This window comes from Urocampus carinirostris, chromosome 8 (assembly GCF_059441175.1).
Source record: "Urocampus carinirostris isolate Australia breed hairy pipefish chromosome 8, RoL_Ucar_1.0, whole genome shotgun sequence".
In the NCBI taxonomy this organism is placed as follows: Eukaryota; Metazoa; Chordata; class Actinopteri; order Syngnathiformes; family Syngnathidae; genus Urocampus; species Urocampus carinirostris.
Genome location: NC_142356.1, coordinates 39,318,279 through 39,342,601, shown reverse-complemented (window position 1 = coordinate 39,342,601; position 24,323 = coordinate 39,318,279). Strand labels below are relative to the sequence as shown.

General features: G+C 40.5%; 2 protein-coding genes and 2 pseudogenes across 8 annotated transcripts in view; 2 read left to right on the top strand and 2 right to left on the bottom strand.

Annotated features, from left to right (window-relative positions):
* Positions 1–14,624, top strand: part of clockb (clock circadian regulator b) — a 37,975-nt gene extending 23,351 nt beyond the window's left edge. For 4 of the 5 annotated variants that reach the window (XM_088342674.1, XM_088342677.1, XM_088342676.1 and 1 more), the window contains 4 exons: positions 4,979–5,172; positions 5,254–5,383; positions 5,458–5,595; positions 6,079–14,624. In XM_088342674.1, the coding sequence (XP_088198800.1) occupies positions 4,979–5,172; positions 5,254–5,383; positions 5,458–5,595; positions 6,079–6,345 (729 nt within the window). In that variant the 3' untranslated portion in view covers positions 6,346–14,624. The remainder of the gene's footprint in view (positions 1–4,978; positions 5,173–5,253; positions 5,384–5,457; positions 5,596–6,078) is intronic. The other variant, XM_088342675.1, reaches the window with a different exon arrangement.
* Positions 2,966–3,141, top strand: LOC148361864 (U2 spliceosomal RNA; annotated as a pseudogene).
* Positions 14,625–19,549: 4,925 nt separating the features above from the next.
* Positions 19,550–24,323, bottom strand: part of kitb (KIT proto-oncogene, receptor tyrosine kinase b) — a 41,046-nt gene continuing 36,272 nt past the window's right edge. For all 3 annotated transcript variants that reach the window (XM_088342670.1, XM_088342672.1, XM_088342671.1), the window contains exon 21: positions 19,550–24,190. In XM_088342670.1, coding sequence (XP_088198796.1) covers positions 24,047–24,190 — 144 coding nt within the window. In that variant the 3' untranslated portion in view covers positions 19,550–24,046. The remainder of the gene's footprint in view (positions 24,191–24,323) is intronic.
* Positions 23,035–23,183, bottom strand: LOC148361862 (U2 spliceosomal RNA; annotated as a pseudogene).

The following is a 24,323-nucleotide window of genomic DNA, read 5'->3' as shown; positions in this document are numbered from 1 at the left end:
ATTATTAAAGCTTTGAAAACTCTCTCGGTGTACCGTCTTTCTTCGTAAATATGTGTAACCATGTATAGAGGGCTCCGCGCTTTGTGCTAAAAATAGTAACACGGCTTCGTGCCGCCATCTTGGAAGTCTGTCGATTACGAGCAGTGATAGCGAGAGGAGCAAATATTTACTCAGTTTGTCTATTTATTTACTCAACTAGCTTCGTTTGTGTACGGATTTTGTCCATCAACACTATGGAAAACTACGTGGAGAGTTTAGACAAGCAAGCACGCGAGCGGTACGCTGCGAAGTTGCATTTTATTGGAAAATTGGATCCCTACAAAATTAAAAACAAGGACTGGAAGTCTGATCCCGATTTGTTGCTGTGTGTGACTTACATCGAACTTGTTAACTATCTTATTTTCCACCCAAGTCCCTTTTGTGAACTGAAGGATTTTCAAAATTACAAAAGTATGGAAGCCTACGACAGATTTGTGTCTGGTTGGGTTCAGGATGTGTCTGTGCACACAAGCGAAGGTGATGAAAACAAGATTGTGAAAGGGAAAGTTCTACATTCTCAGAGTTTGTCTCAGCCAAGTTTACAACCATGGATCATTGTTGACAAGTCATCATCGATTCTGTGTGCCCATTGCAACTGTGTTGCAGGTTTAGGGGAATGTTGTTCTCATGTTGCTTCCCTTTTGTTCTATGTTGAAGCTGCCACAAGACTGAGGGAGACCACTACTGTGACACAGAAACCTGCCTACTGGCTTCTTCCTAAATCAAAAACGTCTGTTCCATACTCACCACTAATCTTTTAAAAATATTTTTTCAGAAATGTTACTCAAGAAGCAACACCTACAGTATTTAACCTAGCCATACTTGAATGGTGTCGACAGATGTACATGAAGTACACATGTCCCATAACCTTTTTAAAATTTATTTCTACATCATAAATAATTCAATTTACCTGTCAGAAAGTGGTCAGAACAAACACGAACACAGTCAAGCTTTGGCAAATTCGACCGGTTGATAGCTGCCAGCCGTTCACTTTTCTCCTGAGCTTCAATCCCCTGATTGTAAACACACTTCGGAAGTCTAAAGAAGCCCTTCCCACCCTTTTCCCCTCGGCTACAACAGCCAACAATAACGCACTTCAGTTCAGCATTCAACACCATCATCCCACAACATCTGGTAGACAAAATGAGACTCCTGGGTTTCAACACCCCCCTGCGGAACTGGCTGCTGGACTTCCTCTGTGACAGACCCCAATCAGTGCGGATAGGTCAGAACAGTTCAGATGTCATCTACCTCAGCACGGGCTCCCCCCAAGGCTGCGTCCTAAGCCCCTTGCTGTTCACCTTGATGACACACGACTGCGTCCCTAGGTCCGCCACAAACCACATCGTGAAGTATGCTGACGACACAACAGTGGTGGGCCTCATCAGGGATGACAACGACCTGGCCTACAGAGAGGAGGTGGAGCAGTTGGTGGGCTGGTGCAGGGACAACAGCCTGGTCCTGAATGTCGACAAAACTAAAGAGATCATTGTCGACTTTAGGAAAAACCAGCCCAACCATGCCCCACTTTGCATCAACAACAAGGCTGTGGAGGTTGTCAGCAGTATCAAGTTCCTAGGGGTGCACATTACAAACAAACTCACCTGGTCCGTGAACACTGCATCACTGGTTAAGAGGGCACAGCAGCGCCTGTACTTCCTGCGGAGGATGAGGAGAGCCCACCTGCCCCCACCCTCCCTCATTACATTCTACAGGGGCACCATAGAGAGTATCCTGACCAGCTGTATCTCTGTGTGGTGTGGAGGCTGCAGCGCTACCGACTGGGGTAGTGTGAGGAGGGTAACGAGGACAGCAGAGAAAATAATCGGGACTACACTTCCCTCCATTCAGGACATTGGCCAGAAGCACTGCCTATCCCATGCTAAAAACATTACCGGGGACCCCTCTCACCCCCATCATGGACTGTTCACTCTGCTAGCCTCTGGGAAGAGGTACTGCAGTGTGCGGTGCAGGACCACCAGGCTCCGCAATAGTCTAGTCCCCCTGGCCATTAGACTGTTAAATGGTCAATCTAACATATAGTTAACTTAAATCTAAACGGCTGCTAATCTGACTTTTTGCACTACTGGCAGTTTTTTTTTTTTATAGCTTGCCACTCCTTGCACATTGCTCTCTGCACTATTGTAATTACAGCGTTATTGTTACAGTGTTAATGTTACTGTGTACCTGACTTGTTAACCTGACTGCCCATTTTGCACATCTGGTTAGCTACTCTTCTTGCACTATCGGCACTATGGTAAAATACTATACGTAGCCAAAATACAATACAACATTATTTATATCTGTACATTCAAGGAAACTGTGGGGGTCAGATGCATCGACATTTCGTTCTGTATACACGTGTACTAGAATGACAATAAAGTAGATCTGAATCTGAATCTGAATCTGAACTGGTTCGCTGAACAATAACAATGAAGTGAAAAGCTTTGTGGACTTCCAAAATGACCGCCAGCAATGCATTGTGGGTAATCTTAGGACCTCGAAGCACTCTATAATATGTATTTGCAACTGTATATTTTTGTAATGTATTTATTTTAGAGATTTATTCTGTTATGTGTTCTACGGACGAATCAAATATAGGGGCGGCGAAAACGCGGCCTGATGGGAAATGTGGTAAAGCTGAGTTACCGGCAGATCTGTCTGTTGTCGCAGCGGACAATAGCAGATATTTATTTTTCCCACCCTTAACATTGGAAATATACATTTTGTTTCCTTGGATTACTTTCAACGGGACCCCAACTTTAGAAGTCTGCATCATACTTTAATTACGGGTACCATTTGCTATTTGTGATGTGGACTGTGGTTATAAAGTTGTACACTATCGATGATGTTTGATGCTAGGTCCTTAGCTTGGCCTTAGCAAGGCTGTGATGCTAGGTCCTCAGCTTGGCCTAAGGCTTTGATGCTAGGTCCTTAGCTTGGTAGCAAGGCTCAGATACTAGGTCCTTAGCTTGGCCTTAGATACTAGGTCCTTAGCTTGGCCTTTTGATTTTTGCATTCCGGAGATGGAATAAGAGCTTGCTCTGTCCACTCCACGCATCGGCCCGGTATTGCAGTACCTCCGGGAACGGTGCATTCGCAATGATCGCAACAAGGCTATAGGGCTAGGACCTTAGCTTAGCCTTTTGGCTGAGAGTAAGTGTCCCGGCTCCTAGGCTTTGTAGCGTATAATGAACTGACCGAAAACGGATAATGGATAATGAATAACGAAGATAGATCAATAACCCTTAAAAACCCCAAAACCCCATACAAGTGGAACTTACAATGTGTCCCTTTTTGACTTTTGCAAGTTTTACTGTAGGCGCCCGCGGCTTATACATGTGTGTGGCCTGTTTCAAGTACAAAAGTGCCAAATTACTCAAAAAGTTATGGGTGCGGCTTATAGTCTGGTGCGCTCTATAGTCTGGAATTTACGGTAGCTAAATATCCCCGGTAACCACGCGAAGTTTGTATGCTACTACAGCTTTAGCTCCACTTTACTTGAGTATATCACTGCCCCCTCATTAGTATATGACAAAGAACTAAGGTGGTGTTTCGTAATTAAAGTAAAAATAGTAAATTATGGAAAAAATGGGATAGGCAATTAGTGATCCCGTATATCAATTTGATGTAACCAAGACTTGGAACAAATGGAATATACACCTCTCTTTTAATAAATTTGATATACTGGATCACTCATTGCATATCCTCTATATACCATTATCTCTCACAAATCTGAATCTATTTTTATGCATGATTGGACAAGGCTTCTGACTTTCTCATAGATCGCCAACATTTTGCTTCCACCCTTACAAGGTTAGCATCTTTGGACTCCTTGTAGCCATAAGTATAACTCTGCGTATACTAATTGAAACCCTTTTCTCCTGACCTTTGAGATAAGTTTGCATATTCCAGAAGAAATGATATGGCTATGCTATCAGTAATATCGACTTAAGAGACGCTCGCTGTTATTGTTTTGGCCGCTATATTTGCTCCGCTTGTGAGACTTGGATACTGTGGTGGGCTTGGCTTATGCTCGCTGTTAGATGTATGAATTCTATCCTCAAGATGTAGTTAACGATATTTACATTCAAATCACACCACACGGAGAACATTCAATTTAGGGGAAAGCAAGGTTTCGGTTTGAATAAATATTTGTGGGGCAACGCTCCGCAATTAAAATCCATGAGTACTTGAGCAAAGACTTTGTGCATTGCTTGTGACGTCACATGCCCTCTTCTGTGCATGCGGGACACTTGTGGCATTCACTTAGGAAATCACATACAAGTTACAGTTAGTTGCAAATGTGAACAATCCGATTTTACCCCCCAAAAAATCAGAATTGAGCATTAAGCTTTGCAATGTGAACCTAGCCCTCGAGTCAAAAAAGTTTCAGACCCCTGCCCTATAGTATCCCTATGCTACAGCTCATTTGGGTGTGGCTATTTGCATATAGAGAGCCTAAAGTAACCTCTTTTCAAAACAATGTTGATCTTTATCAGCTGAAACAGCATGCTGAAAATCATATGATTTGTTGTTTTCACTGATCACATGAACAAATTGGGACAGCAGGTCTGAAACTCTGTTTTTTATAATCTTTTTTTTGTTTTTAGCATAGTTTGGATATGCAGCATTCGTCGGACAGTAAAAAGAAATCAAAAGCACATGTTTCGCATTTGTATTTCCCCAAATAGAACTAAATAGATTTAATTGCAACACAATCTCTGGCCCTGCATTAAACAATTCAAATGTTGCTGCTGGAAGTCATTTCCGCATTCCGTCGCTTTTGAGCTGTCACTTATAATTGGTTGACCATGTTTCTGAATGTCTACGTGTTGAATTGCAGAAAAATAAATAAGACCCCAAAAAATGGTGAAATACGAAAAAAGAAAAAACATGATATGAATTGTGTTCCCCTTTTGGATTTTGCCCTTTCCAGACCCAACGTCAGTCTCAGCAGGCCCCTCAGGCCCAGCCGCAGACTCAGAACTCTGTGCCAACCCAACTTTACAACACCATGATGATCTCCCAGCCGGGACAACACAACGTTTTGCAAATCACCACCAGTCTGCCGCAGAACAACACGCAACAAGGCACTGCGGTGGCCACCTTTACGCAAGACCGTCAGATCCGGTACGTGTTTTACAATTCAGTCAAGGTGTTGTGGTAGGTTTGTGTTGGAACGAACTGTTCTTATTTTGTTTTCCACCTTAGATTTCCAGCGGGGCAACAGCTGGTGACCAAACTTGTAACTGCTCCGATGGCATGCGGTGCCGTCATGGTTCCCACCTCCATGTTAATGGGCCCGATGGTCACTGCCTACAACCCATTTGGTGGTCAACAAGTAAGGATAAACGTTTTAATGTGATCTGCATTGTGACAGTTTAAAAATTCATCTCTACATTTATCTTTCATCAGCAGGGAGGACAAACACAGACACTGACTCTCCAACCAGCGCAACCTTCCCAGGGTCAGACTGATTCCTCCAACCAGGCGGCTGTAGTGGCGCAAAGCGGCCAGCAGGGGCAGCAGCAGCAACAACAGCAGTTCCTACAGGTACAACCAGATAGCAGCAATTGTTAAAATAAATCAAAAGTGCATGATTTAAATCAGGCCCGAAACCTTTTCTGTACCGTGAACGTTTAATGTCTGCCAATATTCTCGCGGCCCAGCCCAATAATCACATTAGTAATAATAACGATAACAATAATAATTATAATAACAAGCCTATGTATGCTCTCTAATCACTAGACCACTAGGGACCTACGTAGATCAGTGGTCAGCAACATTTTCTGTACCATGAACCGGTTCATTGTTTGACAATATTATTTTGGCCTGGCCCAAGAGCTGCATTTAACATGTCTGTACGTTTTTTAAAATAATAATAAAAAATATAACAGCTATAATGAGCATAAAGTCCATCCATCCATTTTCTGCAGATCTTATCCTCACTCGGGTCGAGGGGAACAATCTTTTGTTGGAATTTTAATATTTCCGCTATCGTTATACCCATAATATTTAAGTCCAATTCTTTTTTAGGGCACTCGTCTTCTCCATAGTAACCCATCTACTCAGCTGATTCTTCAGGCAGCTTTCCCACTTCAGCAACAGGGTACCTTTGCGCAGACGTCTCATCAACAACAGCAACAACAACAGCAGCAGCAACAACTACAATCGCAGCAAAGGCAACAGCAGCAACAATCCCACCACCAGAGGCATCCGCAGCAGCTCAAATCTCAACCCCAGAAACAGCAGAAAGCTCCATCGTCGCACAGGACTGACAGCGTCAGTAGCCAACCGCAGTAAGGTCTGGGAAGCAACACAGCACTTAGTTAAAAAAATGTCCAAGGGCTTGCCATATACATTTGTTTTAGTCATGCGGTTGGAAAACCTTTCTAGCTGAAAGGCGTGATTGCGCAAATCAGCGACTTCATGCTGGATCTCATTAAAGCGCATCACCAGTAACGGCTGGACAGATGAACCCTCAGCTAGCTCCCCGTTTTCCTTATGAGGGGAAGCTAGTGTTTCTGGAATCTGGAAAAAAACCTCACCTCATTGCCACGGTAACAGAAGACAGAGGTGTGTCAAAGTGGACTAACCTTGTACAAATCTCCTGTATGATATTGAGAGAAAAGTGTAAATATCCAATATAGCCTAACAGGAAATGGAAATGTAGTATTTTATATGATTGCATGGAAAGAATAACTGTGTAAGCTTTTATTAGTCACTTTTAAAAGTTTTTACTTTGTTTCAAAGTGTTTCCTGGCGTGTTGACGAAACGCCTCAAATGAACCTGCCTCCATTTCTCACACGTTCTCCCAAAAAATTACAATAGTCCAGTCAGGGGGGGAAAAGGTGATGTGAGGTGGTTTTGTGCAACTCAAGTGTTTTTAAGCACTGTCACAGTGGCCCTTTTACACTGCCTTTTCAAGTCACTTTTTCCCATGAGTCACTTTTATGTATAACAAGCAACGCCGGGGAGGTTGACCAAGTCGACCTTCTGTGTTGTCCATCCCTCGGAAGTAGAAGCAGAGCCGTAACTGACACAGGAATTCTGTAATGCTATTTTATTTGAAAGCAAATTAATGTGGAGCCCCGGGATACAACATAATCTGTTCTGAAGATGTGATCACAGAGTGAAATTGCCGTATAATGGGGGATAGAAACCTACTTATTAGCAAATGCCTCACAAACCCCTGGTACCCCTCATATATACATTATAATCCCGAATTGTTACATTATAGGTACTAATTATGTGTATTATACGTGCATGTGATAGATTTCATTAAAAATTAATATACATGAAGAGGAAAATCAACATTTTATGTACCTTTAGTGTAAAGCAACTTGAGCTGGTACAGTGAAGTTAGTTGGTGGATGCAGACGGAAGGTGGATTAAACTTAAAACTGATTTTAATACCTTCACTTGCGAGGATTGTCACGCCCTTAGAAGATTTCCTTGCTTTTATCACCTCCTTACATTTAATAATGGTCTCAATCACCGATTTTATTCATGGCCATGCAACATAGCTATGGTAGCAATTCGTGTGCCCTGTCTAAATTATTTTGATGATCCCAAGCTTCATTTCCATGGTTGCCATGTTTTTGCTTCTCCGTTTAGCATCACTGCAAGGCTTGGCCCCATAGAGAATAAATACAGTACAAAAAATATTGTATCGTATAATCAACTTGAAAAGTCTTAACGAAGCACACAAGATTCTGAACTGAAAGAGAAAGGCATTGTAGGATGTAGTTCAGCCATTCGCATGATGCCGTGACACAAACCAATAGCAGACCAGCATTTTCTATGACGGTGACCAATAGCAGACCGGCACTTTAGAGATGTAACTTATCATAAGCAGAAACACAGCTAAGTTTGAATTGTTTACGTTTTCCGGCACATTAAATAATTTGTTGTTGGTGGGTGGGGAATATGCCGTAAATAGAGGCTGAAAAAAGATCCTATTCCACACCGTAAATCAAAAAAATGTAATGCGGGATGCTGTATCCCGGGGTCTACTGTATTTTACATATTATGTCATGCATGTTTTTATGGTCACCTATTCTCGGCTCGGTTATGGCTCTGGCAATTTTACAGGCTCTGTGTAAAAGAGGCTTTTGGCACCCAAAAAATTGTATTTCCCTTTAGTTTTTGTTGGAACTCTTTGACACAAGAAAAAAATGATTACAGTCCAACTGAATTGTTTGCAAGATGATCATCACGTGGAAAGAGTTTGTGATTCCAAGTGCCAATGCCCCCTGCCCCCCTTCGTTTTGATTCACAGCAAAGACCCACAGACACAAAAATATATTTTCCAACAAGAGCTAACCCCCGTATCAGTGCTCACGTGCGCTTGTATGTGTGTATATTTGTAGAAGGGATTATTTTTTGAACAGTCAGAGAGCCCTATTCGTAACAAAACAGTATATCCTCGTGAAACTTTAGCACTTAATGTGGTTGTGTACAGTAAATCACTGACCGAGACCTAGTCGCTTTGTCAACCGTGGCATGGCCTCTTTTTGTGTGAGAATCGTGTCTCGTATGCGTGAGTTTCTTTTGTGAGTGTGCGTCTTAACAGTAACTGACTTAGTAAGGGTTTGGAGTTGCCGGGGACGGTACTTGTACTCTCAGGAATGTGGAAAGTTTTTGCTTCTGCCTCAGTCTGGAACCATTCTGGGAAGGGTTAAACTGTGTTGCCGTAAAGAAAGACCAGAGGCTGGAGTTAAAAAGTCACAAGGATAATAATAATAATGATGATGAAAATGATACAGCGCCTTACAAAAGTATTGGCCCTCCAAGATTTTGACATAGTGCCATATTCAAGGCTTTAAACTTGGATAACAACTCAAAATATACAACATGTGAGACACAATTTTAAAAAGATACCAAATGTATTCTACAATATATATTTTCCTAACAAATAACAAATTGAAAGTAAGCGTTGCAAATATATTGGCCCCCTTTGAGTTGATACTTTGTGCAACCTCCTTTTGCTGCAATCTTTCACAGCCACAAGTCTTTTGGGGGCTCTATCTCTTTAAGTTTTGCACATTTTGAGACAGAAATATTTGTCCATCCTTCCTTATTAAACAGCTCAAGTCATTTAAGGTTTGGTGGTGATACTTTGTGCACACCATTTTTCAGATCTTTCCACAAATGCTCTATAGGATGGAGGTCTGGACTCTGGCGTGGTCATGCTAACACCTTTTATCTATGTTGGTTTTAAACCATTTCATTGTAGGTATTGCTCTATGCTTAGGGTAGTTATCGAGTTGAAAGGTGAATCTGCCCCATTCTCAGGTCTCTTGCAGACTCCACAAGATTTTCTGCCAGAATTGCCATTTATTTTGCTTAATCTATCTTCTCATGAACAATCTTCCCAGTCACTGCTGAAGAAAAGCAATGATGTTGCATGAAGCTGCCACCACCATGTTTGACAGTGGAGATGGTGTTTGCAGCAAGATGTGCATTATTGCACCAAATGTAAAGCTTTGCATTTAGCCGAGAAGTTCAAATTGGGTCTCATCTAAACAGTGCACCTTGTTCCACGTGTTATTTGTGTTTACCAAATGGCTTTGGGGAAATGCCAAATGGGGCTTTTTCATTGTATTCTTTCCGAAAGGGGCCTTCTTATTGCCACTGTTCTATAACAGGCGGATTTTAGCAAAGTACGACCAATAGTTGTCTTATGCGAAATTGTTGTATCCCATACCTTCTTTGAACTTTTCATCAACTGTGTCCCGACCTGCCTGGGTCATTCTTTGGTCTTCATAATGCTTTCTGTTCTCCAGTGACTGCTTCTTCTGAGCCCACTATGGAGCAGGTGCATTATATTGAGACTTCATGGGACACAGATGTGATCTGTTTATCATTGTTAGTTATTTAGGTTGATATTGGATCATTCAAAAGTCATCAGGGAGTTGGCTGACCTGAGAGAACAAGGGTCCAAAATTTATACAACGCCTACCTTTAAGTTTTTTTTTTCCCGTAAATATAATATAAAATGTTGAAATAATTTGGTGTCTCACATGTTGTTGATTCTTAGAAAATATTATCAGTTATTTAGCTTTAAGTTTGAATCCCGAAATGTGGCAATATAACAAAAAGGGGAGGACACTAGCAACACTTTTGCCAGGCTCTGTATAATATACTTTCTTCAATCCTCATTTGGACCTGCAAACCTCAACATAGGGCGCTTGTCTCCTGTATTTTGCGGTTTAACCCTTCTCTTCCTCATTGGGCCTCAGACAATAATCATGCAGTTCACTACAAATATTCCTCAGTTCTCACACAGCAGTAAAAAAATGCAGGACCAGGTCAATGGGGACCTCATCACTACACTAACCAGTAAGCCATATCAAACGCAAAAGCCTCTGTCTGGAGGAAGTGTTGACGATTGGTGAAGGGGTGTGTGTTTTTTCTTCCGAAATTTGTTACAATGTAACCTTCAAAGTTGAACCTGTTTCCTTGTTGTCCTAATTTTAAAATATTGTTTCCCCTTTAAAAACTTAAACTGTGGCCACCACAACACATTTAACTATTTTTGGAAAGTCTTAAAGGGACAGCGTGTATTGTTTGACCCATAGATGTCGCTGTATTTTATTGTGAAACTGAAAACGAGTGCTAAAAAGCACAAGGTAAAATAGAAAAGTACAGGGACTCAAAGTGACCGAAAATCACCGTTTTTGACAAGCCTTTCGTTTTTGGATAGCAGCAAACTAGCGATATATATATAAAACGCATCCCAATCTTTTTTTTTTTAACTAAAAACTGGTATGACATGGACAGCACGGCGGCGCAGTGGTTAGCGCGTGTGCGGCACAGTTCTAAGGTCTTGGGAACCACTTGAGTGGGTTCAAATCCAGCTACCGGACTTCCTGTGCGGAGTTTGTATGTTCTCACCGTGCTTCCGTGGGTTTCCTCTGGGCACTCCGGTTTCCTCCCACATTCTAAAGACATGCATTTCAGGTGGATTGGCTGGTCCAAATTGTCCCTAGGTGTGAACGAGCGAGCGAGTTGTCTGTCCCTGTGTGCCCTGCGATTGGCTGGCAACCAGTTCAGGGTGTCCCCTGCCCACTGCCTGATGATTGCTGGGATGGGCTCCAGCACCCCCGCGACCCTACTGAGGATAAGCAGTGCAGCTAATGAGATGAGATGAGATAACATCTTATTTTTCTTTCACTCAGCTCAAATCTTGCACTGTAAGTAGCAAACATGGAATATGTGTAGCCATGTTTAAAATCATTTATTGACAACGTAAACACTATGAACACAATACAAACAAAACTTGCAATGGATTTATTTTAAGTCCTTCAAAGTACAAACCATTTTCTGGTACACCTGAGACTTGTTTTCCTCTTTGAAGCTTTCAAGTGATTTTCTGTTCGTCTCTGGTACCATGGATAAAAGTAGTGTGATAATGGGATAAAATATAATGCTTTTCTGTTATATGCATCAATAGTGGTTTAGTGGTTAGTTTTTGGTGCTCTCACGTGACCCAAGTTCAAAACCCGTTGCATCTAATGTTTTACAACGGTGGTGAGCAATATTATCGACTGACTAATCATTGTACTGTAAAGTGTGTACACAAACGTTGACTTATTTTCTTAAGTAAAAAAAAAATGCGCATTATATAATAAATAAATAAAAATAGTAGGTCTGTCTGGGTTAGGCTTATGTTATGTTAAATAAATGTAAGTTTCTTGACTTACGAGTATTTTTAGATAATCAATATTATTTGATAATGGAAGCACCATATAATACACACTGTCCCTTTTAAGATTTATCATAACATTCCTAGTTAAGCACTCAATGCAAAATCTTCCACCACATTAGTAGTTTGTTTTGCAATTAATACAATTTGAGTTATTTAATGTATTTTGTAATCTGATCTCTTACCATAATTGGTATGATAATTAAATACAAAATTGACTTAAAAATTACTATGATAAAAATGGATCATCAGTTCTTTAAACTCACTTTCTCCTGTTGCGGCTTCGATTTTTTTCTAGTAGTACGGTTAAAATGTGTCGCTTACTGTCGGTTTTGACTTTAAAGGTTACACTGTACATTCCGAGTGTGTGTTTTGTGTATTGTGTGTTATAATATAGCGTCTCCTATTTTTGAGTTGCTGTATTTCTCAGGGGGAACAGTATTGGTTGCCCCCGGCGATAACCAATCAGTTCTTGCGTTGCAGTATAAAGAAAAGTTGAAAGATTCAAGAAACTTTCCTCACCGGTTGGGCTCAGTGTTCTGGAAGCCCGTGTGTGGGATTGCTCGACTTGAATAAGTGTGTTTGCGAGTGAGGGAATGCGTGTATTTGTTTCACTTGTGCTAAACATGTCAAACCCATGAATTGATATTGATGTACATGTGTGGGGAAAAAAGGATGTCTGTAGACATGCATCACGAGTTTACCCTTCCCCGTTTACCTTGAAAAAATGTGGTTCGGTAACAGCTCATCTTAACTACATTAACACATCTCGAAACATTCTACTCACAAATGTTGACCAGTGATCACATCTGGAAAATTGATCCTGCCATATACTGAAATAAATATATAAACAAATAGCTATATTTATATGCCATATGAATAAATGAAGATACAAATGAATCATCCATCCATTATCTGTACCGCTTATTCTCAGTAGGGTCGCGGGGGTGCTGGAGCCCATCCCAGCTATCTTCGGGCAGTGGGCAGGGTGACACCCAAAACTGGTTGCCAGCCAATTGCAGGGCACACAGAGACGGACAACTCACTCGCTCATTCACACCTAGGGATAATGCGGACTGGCCAATTGACCTAACATGCATGTTTTTGGGATGTGGGAGGAAACCGCAGTGCCCGGAGGAAACCCACGCAAGCACGGGGAGAACATGAAAACTCCACACGGGGGTTCGATCTCATGACCTCAGAACTGGGCCACACACGTGCTAACCACTGCTCAGCCGTGCTGCCCTACAAATCACATAATACCTAAATAAATGACATGAATGCAATTTATTTATGCATCTTGTCATTCATCTTGGAACTTGTTTTGTCGAGTATTTTGTCAATCATTTTGTCAACGTATTTCATTTGTATTTTGTTCCATCAAAATGTTATTCAACTGAGGAGGCGTGACAATTGCTTGAGCTTTTCACCTATTGGTTGATTGGTAAAGAAATAAATTGAATATAGGTGAAATGCTCAGGCAGTTTGACCCGCCACCTCATTTGAATAACATTTTCTTGCAACAAAATACACGACGAAATAGTCGGCAAAAAAGTCTGAAATGCACAGCATATTCGTTCACAAAAAAACCGACATAAAAGTCGTCTGAATACACAGCGAAATAGTCCACCACACAACTAAGTAGTCGATGAAACAGTCGTCAAAATTGTTGCCAAAATGGTCATTGAAACGGTCAACAAAATGGTCAACAAAATGGTCAACGAATTGGTCTACTAAATCCATGAGAAATATTCGACGAAATACATGAGGAAATTGTCGAGGATATACACAGAAATTGTCTATGAAATACACTGCAAAATATTTGACGGAATACACAACCATAGTCGACAAAATACTCGAGGAAATAGTTGAAAAACTATACAATGAAACAGTCAGCAAAATACACAGCGAAAATGTCGAAATAGTCAACGAAATAAACGACAAACCTGTGTACTAAATGGATTACAAAATAGTCGACACACATAGTCAACAAAATGGACGGCACAATTCTAGACAAAATCTGTGGTCTGTGTAGCCCACTGAGACTCCTTGTGATTAAAGGCTATACTAATAAACTTGACAAAATACACGATGAAACAGACATGAATACATTTCATTTAGGTCACATATATAGGTATAAAGTGACTTATTTGTGTATTTTTTTATTTATTTGGCATGTATTTCAAAGGTATTTTTTAATCCATACTTATTTCAAACATTTAGCAGGATTTGTCTTCCATATCACATTTTTAGAAATACCGTAGACCATCTTTAGCATGTGTGTGAGTGTGTTGTTACTTTCTTGAACGTGTGTCACTGATAAGCCAGTCCAAAGAATGTACAGTAGGCCAAATAGTTTTTTTTTTTAATTATTATTTTGAAAAGAGACTAATGGATGTGATTATAAGAAAGAAGGAAAACTAAGAAGACAAAGCAGAATATGTTGCAAAATAAAATCTAGATTATAATAATGGACAGGTTTAACATTATAAAAGAAGCTCTGAATATTATTTTTTTTACAACCCCCAATCAAATTGAGGTGTATGATATTTAATATTTGACAGAAGAAAAAAAACAACGGGCACCCTCCCAAACTCCCTCTCCACGAATGACTTACCCCACAACACAAATTGGTTGAAATGTTTGTGTAATACTGTACACTAAAAGACAACCGTATTCTGTGTAAAACGGTGCTATGCTTTGTACTGTATGTACCCCGTATGTATAACCTTGTGCTCCTTTTATCTACCCCAAAGTCAAACGCAATACTAATCAATATTTTGAATCAAAAAAGGCTATTGGTATTATTCCCCTTCCCCCCTCTCTCTCCTCTTGGTCAATTTTAAAATAAACACAGATGCAAATATGATATTTTGCAATGTGAATAACTGTCTTTTTTGTCGAAATTCATTATGATAGAATTGTCTTTATTTTGATCAATTACGACATAGACAGCGCAGTGGCCTTTGGGGTAAAACGCACGCCCCGTGACAGGGATGTCGCAGATTCTAGCCACGGCTGAGTCATATGTATGAATTACAACATGGGTACCTGTTGCCTCCCTGCTTAGCGCTCAGCATTAGGAGTTGGACTTGGGGGTTTTGGTCACCTAATAACAGCCAATGACAGGTGTTGCGACATATGGTTTGGGTTGCACGGGGCTCCTCTTATCACGAAACCAGAACAGACCAGTGGACCCCAGAGCATTCATTTTAGTTCTTTTATTAAGGAAGCGTTCAGGGCTTGCTGGAGACGTGATGGCCGTCAGATGTCAGCAGCGGGAGATAGCTTCGGATCGTGTAGGCAATCGGAGTGCGGAAATCAGGCAGGTCGTGTTTACCGGGGCTGGAGAGGAGATCGAAGCGTGGGACGGAAACCAGTCGGATCGGAGGCAGGCAGAAACGGGTAAGCATAGTTCTTAAATGAACGGGATATCAGGAGAAACACACAAAGTTACAAATGTACACTCTGACACTGCCCTCTGGACGCAGCGCACTTAAGAGAGAAGTGCCAGCCAATCAGAAGGCACCCACCCAGGCGCCACATGATTACTCCAGGTGATCTGAGTTAGTAATCATGACACCTCTGTATCAACCTCCCAGAAAGAGTCGTACAGCTGGGCGATTTTACTTCCGCCCGGGACCATCTGAGACAAATTCACGACAGGGTTTATACTTGTAAGTTGTTCTTGACTTTAGCCAGCTCTCATTAGGAGAAAATGACTCCGGTATATATACACATACAACGTAGTTTAGACTTTTCACAATGGCAATGCTGGGGGCACACCCACAGACACCCCCCCAGAACCCTCTATACTGTCCGCCCACCGGGGTCCCATGGAATTGCGAGTCTGCAATGTCCTCCAGACTGGGCCTTGTTAAAGATTACCTGTAAAGTTTTTCCGTGCTTCCAGAACACACACGTGGTACCGTATGCCACAATGCTCTCCACTACAGCTCTATAGAAGGACACCAAAATCTTCCGTTTCAGATTGTTTTTCCTGAGCACTCTCAGAAAGTGCAGTCACTCCTAGGCCTCCCTACCAAAGATCTAATGCTGTCAGACCAGGAGAGGTCATAGAAGATGTGAAACCCAGGAGTTTGAAGGATTATCTCCACAGACACCATTGAAAATTAATGGAGCTGGGTCTGTATTTTTCTTCCGGAAGTTGAGTATTATTCCTTGTTTTTTGCCGTTTATTTTCCAAACATCACTGGGTCCATATTTCAACCTCCCTGCACCCTACCTCATCCCCTTCAGGGATGAGGCTGACCACAGTAATGTCACGGTGAGGGAAGTCTGAGGTGTATAGCTACATGTCAAACATAAGGCCCACGGGCCGGATCCAGACTGTTGGATGATTAAAGCCCGCTGTACATTTCTGAGTATGCCAAATGGAAGAAGCAAGTCTCTAGCTGTTTTAATTAGTTTATAAAACATAAGCCAAATGCTACTTCCCACCGCTAAAGGGCAGTAAACTGGTAGAAGACCAGCACACAACTAACAACAAAACGGCAAACATCGTTTTACTACAACAAAACAAGTTATCTGTCAACTCACCCTCATTGTATTTACGTACAGTATCTCTTTGCCCCGACCAGGCTGAATTCCTTTTACTCCCTTCTCTATATTTTTCACTCTTACTGCGGCTGCTGCTTACTTATCTTTTCAGGAAAAAGAAAGAGAGGGACAAAAGAAGAAAAGGATCAAATTTGTATATGTCTGACCAGATAGAAGAGCTACGGCAATTTGTCAAGGACAAATTAAAGGGAACTCAAGGAGACAAAAGATAAGGTTAAAAAGTTGGAAAACAGATGACAAACTTGGTAAGAACCTTGAAGCCTTTAAAGAGATGAAAAACAGTTCTTTAACTACACAAAAAGACAGATTAAAAAAATTGACTCATCAACACCCTGCAAAATCAGGTACATGATCTTGGGCAGGGCAGCACGGCGGGGCAGTGGTTAGCACTTGTGCGGCACAGTTCATGTCATGGGAACCTGTTGTGGGTTCAAATCCAGCTCCAGACTTCCTGTGCTGAGTTTGTATGTTCTCCCCGTGCTTGCGTGGGTTTCCTCCCACGTTCCAAAAACATGCATTTCAGGTGAATTGGCCGGTCCAAATTGTCCCTAGGTGTGAATGAGCGAATGAGTTGTCTGTCCCTGTGTGCCCTGCGATTGGCTGGCAACCAGTTCAGGGTGTCCCCTGCCCACTGCCCTCAGATGGCTGGGATGGGCTCCAGCCCCCCGCGACCCTAATGAGGATAAGCGGTACGGCTAATGAGATGAGATGAGATCTTTGGCAGAATAGTCGTCTGAATTATCTTCTACTCCATGAAATTAGAATCAAAGCGCATACCTACGCACAAACTGCGAGAGGTACAAATGATCATTCTAAAACAAATGCTGAGACAGTGGCCCATCAAGTGATTTCTCAACTCCAAGATCTTGTCATAAACATCCACTTTTAAGAAATGTTGACTACTGCTACCGGATTCCTGGAAATAAAAAGCCTCCACCCGTCTTGTCTTGTTTAACCAACAGAATTTAAAAGAGTGCCATTCTAAAACAAGTTTTTAAACTGAGAGAAAAAGCAGCCTACACAAGATGTGATTTGTGTTAAATAAAATGCCTTGTTATAAGAATCAAATTACATGGCGAGATTAATGTGAAAGTGCTTTGATTGTCAAGGGGATGGGACCAAGATAAGCCCCATTTTTTTCCCGTCAGCCCTTTGTTTCCCCTTCTGTTTTGTCAATGGTTTATCAAAGCTGCTGATCTTATATGCATTATAACCTTTTATATGATGATTTGTGGAAAAAAATAAAAATGTAATTTAATCAATCAAACCTTTCCCAAAATGGCACTGCCAAAAAAAGGTGGTCACGTAGTGCAGGACTTTATAAGAAAACTGGACTGAGAATGATTTCTTCACCAAAGTGACGATTGAGACAAGATTTTTTTTATTCATAGCTCCCACTTGAGTTTGTTTATGTTTGTAATGTGTGTGGTGAGTTGATTTAGCTGTAAAGCTCCATTTACTTAACTGTTAAAATCAAGTTGTTCACACATTCAATAGCAACATGAAAATTATTTTATCCCTTGTCATCCGTGATTATAATTTGTACGTTATTCTAGGATGGGGCACCGAGCATGCCCCACTCAACATCAATAGTGCTGCGGGGGAGAGGGTGAGCAGTACCAAGTTCCTGGGTGCGTATATCTGGAGGACCTGTCCTGGAGCCATAAAATCAGATCCCTGGCCCAAAAAAGCCCACCAACGCCTGTATTCTTTTTGCAAACTCAGGAGAGCAACTGCTCCGACCCCATCATGCTTCTCATTCTACCGAAGCACTATCAACAGCATCTTGACCAGCTGCATCACTGTGAGGTATAGCACCTCCACCCTGTCCTTCTGAGTGACCGTGCAGCGCATCCGGAGGTCAGCGTCTACAACTCCCGCCTCCTCACCCACTCATTTCATAGCCTCTTCCACCTGCTGCTGTTAGGGAAAAGAATTGCAGTCTCTCATAGCAAAACCCAGAAGGGTCAATGACAGTTTCTTCAATCAAGACTCTAAACTCTCTTCCTGCCCTCCCCCTCTCACACACATATGCCCTCTGACAAATGAATGCAAAACGGTTGTATACTTTGCAAATGTTTTAATCAAAACCAATCCATTTCTATTGAAGGATTTAATACATTTGACTATAAGGGATTTTGTACGATCAAATACAAATTACATTTAATGCAAAAGATATTCACTGTGGCTGAGCTGTGGGGCAGGTCATCGCAACCTTGTGAAGAATGATGTTTACAGAAACAACGGGAACTGGGACAAGGGCTGATAAGATAATCAGCACATCCGACGACGGAGAGGGGCCCTGATGACAGGGGACGGCAGGCGATGTTTGGAGATCAAAGCCCTGATGACGTGGAAACGCTCAGGGATGTTTTGACCATTTCAGACAATGAGTCGAGGGGGCGTTCCTGGTCCACCCATCGGAGGAGCAGGCACACCAGCTGGTGGAGAGACGTGGGTCGAGAGAAGATCGAAGGAGAACGAGAGAAAAGGCTAAACGAAGACTCGAGCGGCAATAATTCAGCTAATTCGATGGAATTCACTTAGTTTATTATTTAAGAAATTAAATCTGCCCCCGTGTGGAAATGCCGGTTTCTTGTCCGTCTTTTCACAAAAAGAAAAGAGAATGCATTGTTAGGTGAATGAAGGTTATGTTTGGTTAATGGAGTCAGATAACTAATTCAAACAATTTGGTAAACAATACATTTTTAATATATTAAATTCCTAACACTATATTGGTGGATGCGTGTATCCCTTAACTTCTAGGGTCGTAGGGGCATCATTTCCTGTGGTAGTTCTTGGTCAAGTACAGCCTGGTGGCACCCATCCCTCCTCTGGTCAAGAAAACATGCTGTTATGTTCTTAAATCTTGCCGCTATTGGTTATTTGTATTGTGCCATATCTATTGGATGTTTGAACGCAGAGAAGAGGAAGCAATTTCTTCTGTGCTTTATGTTGTGCATAGAGCGTGTTTGACAATAAAGTTGAAGTTGAGTTCAGTTGAATAATAAAGCATAGTACTGAAAAACAAAATATTTGGTGTTGACAATTTCTTTACTGATCCAGCCTACCTGAGAACATAAAGTCTGGATCTGGCTCTTGAGCCAAACTGAGTTTGACATGCCTGGTGTAGAAGCTTGAGTCAATAGACAGGGTGGTAACGTACCAAAATAAGGGTGCCAACTGTCGAAGAAGAAGACACAATGGAAACATGGTTACCATCGCTGGTCCTTCCTTTATTATCATAAGTCAATAAACTGTATCAAAACTGTTGGGTCCTCCCAATCAGATCGTGTGCCCTCGTGAAAACAACAGACCGAGCCAGTCAAAGGCACATTTCTCAGATATTTACAATGTTTACTCACATAACATGACGTCGATTGGAGAACACACAAATCAATCATCCGTATTAAAACAAACAGTTTTCACAAATACATTGGTCAAAAAATAAGTCACAAGTTCGAATCAGTAGCATAGAGCTTATTTATAACCTCATTGAGTCTTTATGCATTACACAGTGGCTTTGAAGGATCTAGAGCACTTTTGATAGTTATTTATTCATAGATGAAAATGGAAAGCTTGTACACTAACCGCAAAGCTTTGCCAAGCAGAACATTGAGTGCTATAAAAAAACATTTATTCTAATGATTTCAACTGCAGTTTTTCTGTTAGGGGTTGATGCAGAATTAGCATAGCTGCAGCATTAGCAGCTGAGGGGAGAAAACACGTTTAAGGTATGAAAGGTAGCTAACAAGTCACAATGGTGATAAAAGATAAGTAAAAAAACAGTCTTAAAGCTAAGCTAATATAGCTAGAAACCAAGTTGCTAGCTTAAAGCGCTAGGTTATCTTTTTGGTTGCTAAGCTAATGTCGCTTAGTAGCTAGCTTTTGTTAAAAGAATTGGTGACTTTTCTGTACAGTATTTACAGTGTTTTTGATGCTATGCTAAGACACTTTGAGCGATGAAACAAAAATTACACTTTTTTTTTCATTCCCAGTGTATTTGCTGGCAAGGTACTTTGGTGAACAACAGTACCGGGATTTAAGTTTTCTTTTTTCTATTTATTCAAAGCTGTGGTTAAGGTTAACTTTTGTTGTATCAAACAAAAGGATTTTCAGAGCTTTCTGTGCTTTAAGGATACTATAAAATTGCTAGAAAGTTGGCTTTATAATTATCGAATGAAATAAGTAAATTAGCTTTCTCGTCTCTAAGCTAACGACCTGCAAGCTCATGCCTATTCAAAAGCATCTACATCTGACAGAACAAAAGTTAAAGCAAACTAATACGAGCTCAAAGCCCCAGTGTGTAATATTTGACCACTAGATGGCACTGTTTTCTAAAGCGAACAAAAACCAGTTCCATAGCAGGCAACAAGATGGCAGACATGGTGGCGACTTGAGTAGGGATTCCACAAAGTAACAATAACATGAGTGTGACAGTTCCTATATTTTTGCCCATTATTCAAATCAATGTTTTTGTTTCGACTGAATGAAAGTTTTTTTCGTACCACTAAGAGGCATAAAATATTACACACTGTCCCTTCAAGAATATGGTGACGGGCTGGACTGCTGTCCACAATGGTTCCTTAGTGTAAGTTCTGGAGGTCAGATTTCTAAATGTATCCTAATTTAGTAGAACGTAGTTCAAATGTAATGTTACTATCACAAGAAAATGACCATCTGTTCCATAATGAAACCTATTCAAAATCCTTTAACATCTTGGAATTTTGCAATATCGAGAATATCCCCGTTTTTTGCTGATTATTCAGTTTACAACCAACCGTGTTAAAGCGCGGTGGGATTTACACAGAGCCAAAGGACAGAAGCAAACTACGACTTACAGGCAAAATAAAAATCTCATTTCTCTGGGACATTTTCATTTCATTTTTTCCCTTATGGGAAAAATGCCACAGGTGCATCCCTCCGTGTATAGCAGTGGTCTCCTACAAGGTGCCAGCAGGCACCCCCTACAGACAATTGAGGTTCTGAAAATAGCTCACCATTGCTGGGTCAATGTGATTTTATAGTTAGCTGATTTTTTGTTGTTGTTGGTTGAATGAGTGCATTTTAGCCCCTATATTTTGTATTTAACATGGTAATAACATAGTAACAACATAGTAATAACATAAGTTGTTCATTTCGTAATTATAACAAAAAAAACAGTTCATGGGCTTCATAAACAAAAAATCTATTAAAGTATTAATAATAATTTTTAAGGAATTAATTAAGAGAGGAGAATGAGAATCTATCTGTGTAATAAACACATTTATTTATTAATGTTTTTATTGAGTTATTTTACAAGAAATTCAACAAACTGAATTCCAATGTATGGGTTTTATAAAGCGAATTAGCAAAAGATTTTTAGGTTTTTTTTTTGTCAGCTATCTGGCTACCTGTTTAGCTTTGTAACTAGCTACCCTCCTACCTTTTTAGCTATTTAGCAAGCCTTTTTTTTTGCTTGTTATCTAGCTCCGCATTCGTTTTATTTTTTACCCGTTTACCTTTCTGGCTAACTATCAAGCTACCTTTTTAGCTATTTAGCAGGCTATCTAGCTAGCTTTTTACATTTTTTGTTTGCCATTTAGCTAACATTTTACCTTTTTTGATTGTTATAAATCTAAATTTCTTTCTCCCTAGCTATCTAACTTAGCTTCATATCTGACTTTTTATATAGCTTTTTATTCTTTTTGCTAGTTTTCTAGCTCCTTTTAGTTTTTTGCCTGTTTACCTTATTAGCTAACTATCAAGCAACCTTTTTAGCTAGGTTGCTATTTTAGAAATTTATATCAAACTGGGTGCCCTTTGCGCTACATACAAGCACAACTTGTACATAGACGTGACACAGTAAAGGACCACACTTTTGGAGAAAACATGGTGCTTTGTTGTTTTTGGTGAGTGACTTAAAAGAAAATCTTTATTTATTTTAATAATTTTAAAAGATAGTTCTGCAAAAACAATGTCGATTTACGTAATGACGTCACTTGTACTTGTATGTTACGAAAAAAACATTAGGATTCATGTTTTGTGACGCTGTACTTCCGCTAACTACGTATTTATCTGCGGAACCGTTTCATAGAAAAAAAATACGCAATCCACCGAATTATCAAAAGTTGAAACGCAAAATGCCGAGAGAATAGCACAACACCTGGACCATGACTGTAGTATGGGTCTCTGTGGGACAGTGTGTATTATTTAGCGCTTCCTATTGCTAAAAACAAAAACAAAAAAACGTAATTTATTAAAAAATATATATTATTGAATTATTTTTATTTTTTTATTTTTTTAACTTTTAGGTCAAGAAATATGCAAAATTGTCAGCCATTTATTTTGTTGCGGTTGTCCATAAAACTCAAAAAAGCTGGGTAGAAAAATGAGAAATTCAATATTTTCAGGACTATAAGGTGTACCTATAACAAATATTATGCTCTTTTGATAAAAACTAGTAATCAATCAAAAACCTTTGGCAATCAATAAATTCATCAATGCAGTTTTAGCATATATGGGCTTTTAAATGCTTGCGCCTCATTGTTCAGTGCGGGGTTTGGGGTTTTTAAGGGTTATTGTTCTATCTTCGTTATTCATTATCCATTATCCGTTATCGGTCAGTTCATAATACGCTACAAAGCCTAGGAGCCGGGACACTTACTCTCAGCCAAAAGGCCAAGTTAAGGTCCTAGCCCTAAAGCCTTGCTGCGATCATTGCGAATGCACCGTTCCCGGAGGTACTGCAATACCGGGCCGGGGCCGGTGCGTGGAGTGGACAGAGCAAGCTCTTATTCCATCTCCGGATTGCAAAAATCAATGATCATGGCTACTATACTACACTTGATCTGTGCAATAGCAAGCTCTTAAGTAAACAGTCTAAAAACTACGGCTGCCTTAGGTCTGTAAAAATATCTAAAAACCCAGTGGTTCTCAAATGATGGGAAGGGCTCCTTTAAGGGTGGTGCATGCGCGTTTTACTTCGGGAAAGTTTTTTTTTAATTTCCCAGAATAAAGTGCAACTGGACCTCCACTACACTAGTTATAAGTGGCAGAGTGTTTTGTTTATGTTTAAACTCCACGTAGTGCATTAAGCTGAGTATAAACATTGAGAATGGAGACATGTAGTTTAGCAGGCCCTCAAGGTACCCCATGAAAATAATATTTTACATGGATGCGGAGACAGGTGAAAAGAGAGTCAAACAAAAGTCTCCTCCTGTGGCACTTCACTGCGACCTTGTAGGGAGATGAGCAAAACTAGTGTGCTTGCTATGCTAAAAATGTTGGCAGCGGACAGGACAAAGCCAAATAAATTATGCTGTCACTTACATTACAACCAAATGACACTGATAAGACGCTTGAGTTGTTCCTGTGTGTTGATGTGTTGTTTTGTCATCAATATTATGTTACCTCTTAAAACAATATCGACCGTTTTTTGGGGTATGGGGGGGCACACAAGGGATTCTTCTTCAAAGGGCGGTGTGAGAGAAAATATTTGGAGCACTTCAATAACAAAATATGTTAAAGATGCTCCTTATAACTGGGTGCGTCTTATAGTCCTTAAAACACCGTAAATTGTTCAGTTTGGTCATTTTGAGTCTCTGTTGTTTGAATTCTTTCTTCTGCTTTTTATCACTAAATTTCCAGTGGTCAAACAATATACACTGTCCCTTTAATTTTAATGTATAAGCTTTTTTTTTTTTGTCAGATTTTCTACTGGTGAAGAGTTTTTAGACATAGTCCAGGAAGACATCCGAAGTATTCTGCAGTAAAGGCTGGTTAGGCGCTGTAGTGCTGCAAACGGAGCTCAACCTGCATGACGTCCCCCTCTGGTGGTCAGAGGGACCTGCAGCGTTGCTCAGTCTCAGGTAAACCTAAAAAAAACACATACATTTATATTTGCAGCATATATTCAAATACAAGGGACACACCCTCACGTGGGAAAGCCATGGTTTATTTATTTATTTTTTATAAGACAATACAGATCATTCATAGTTTGCTGTTCTT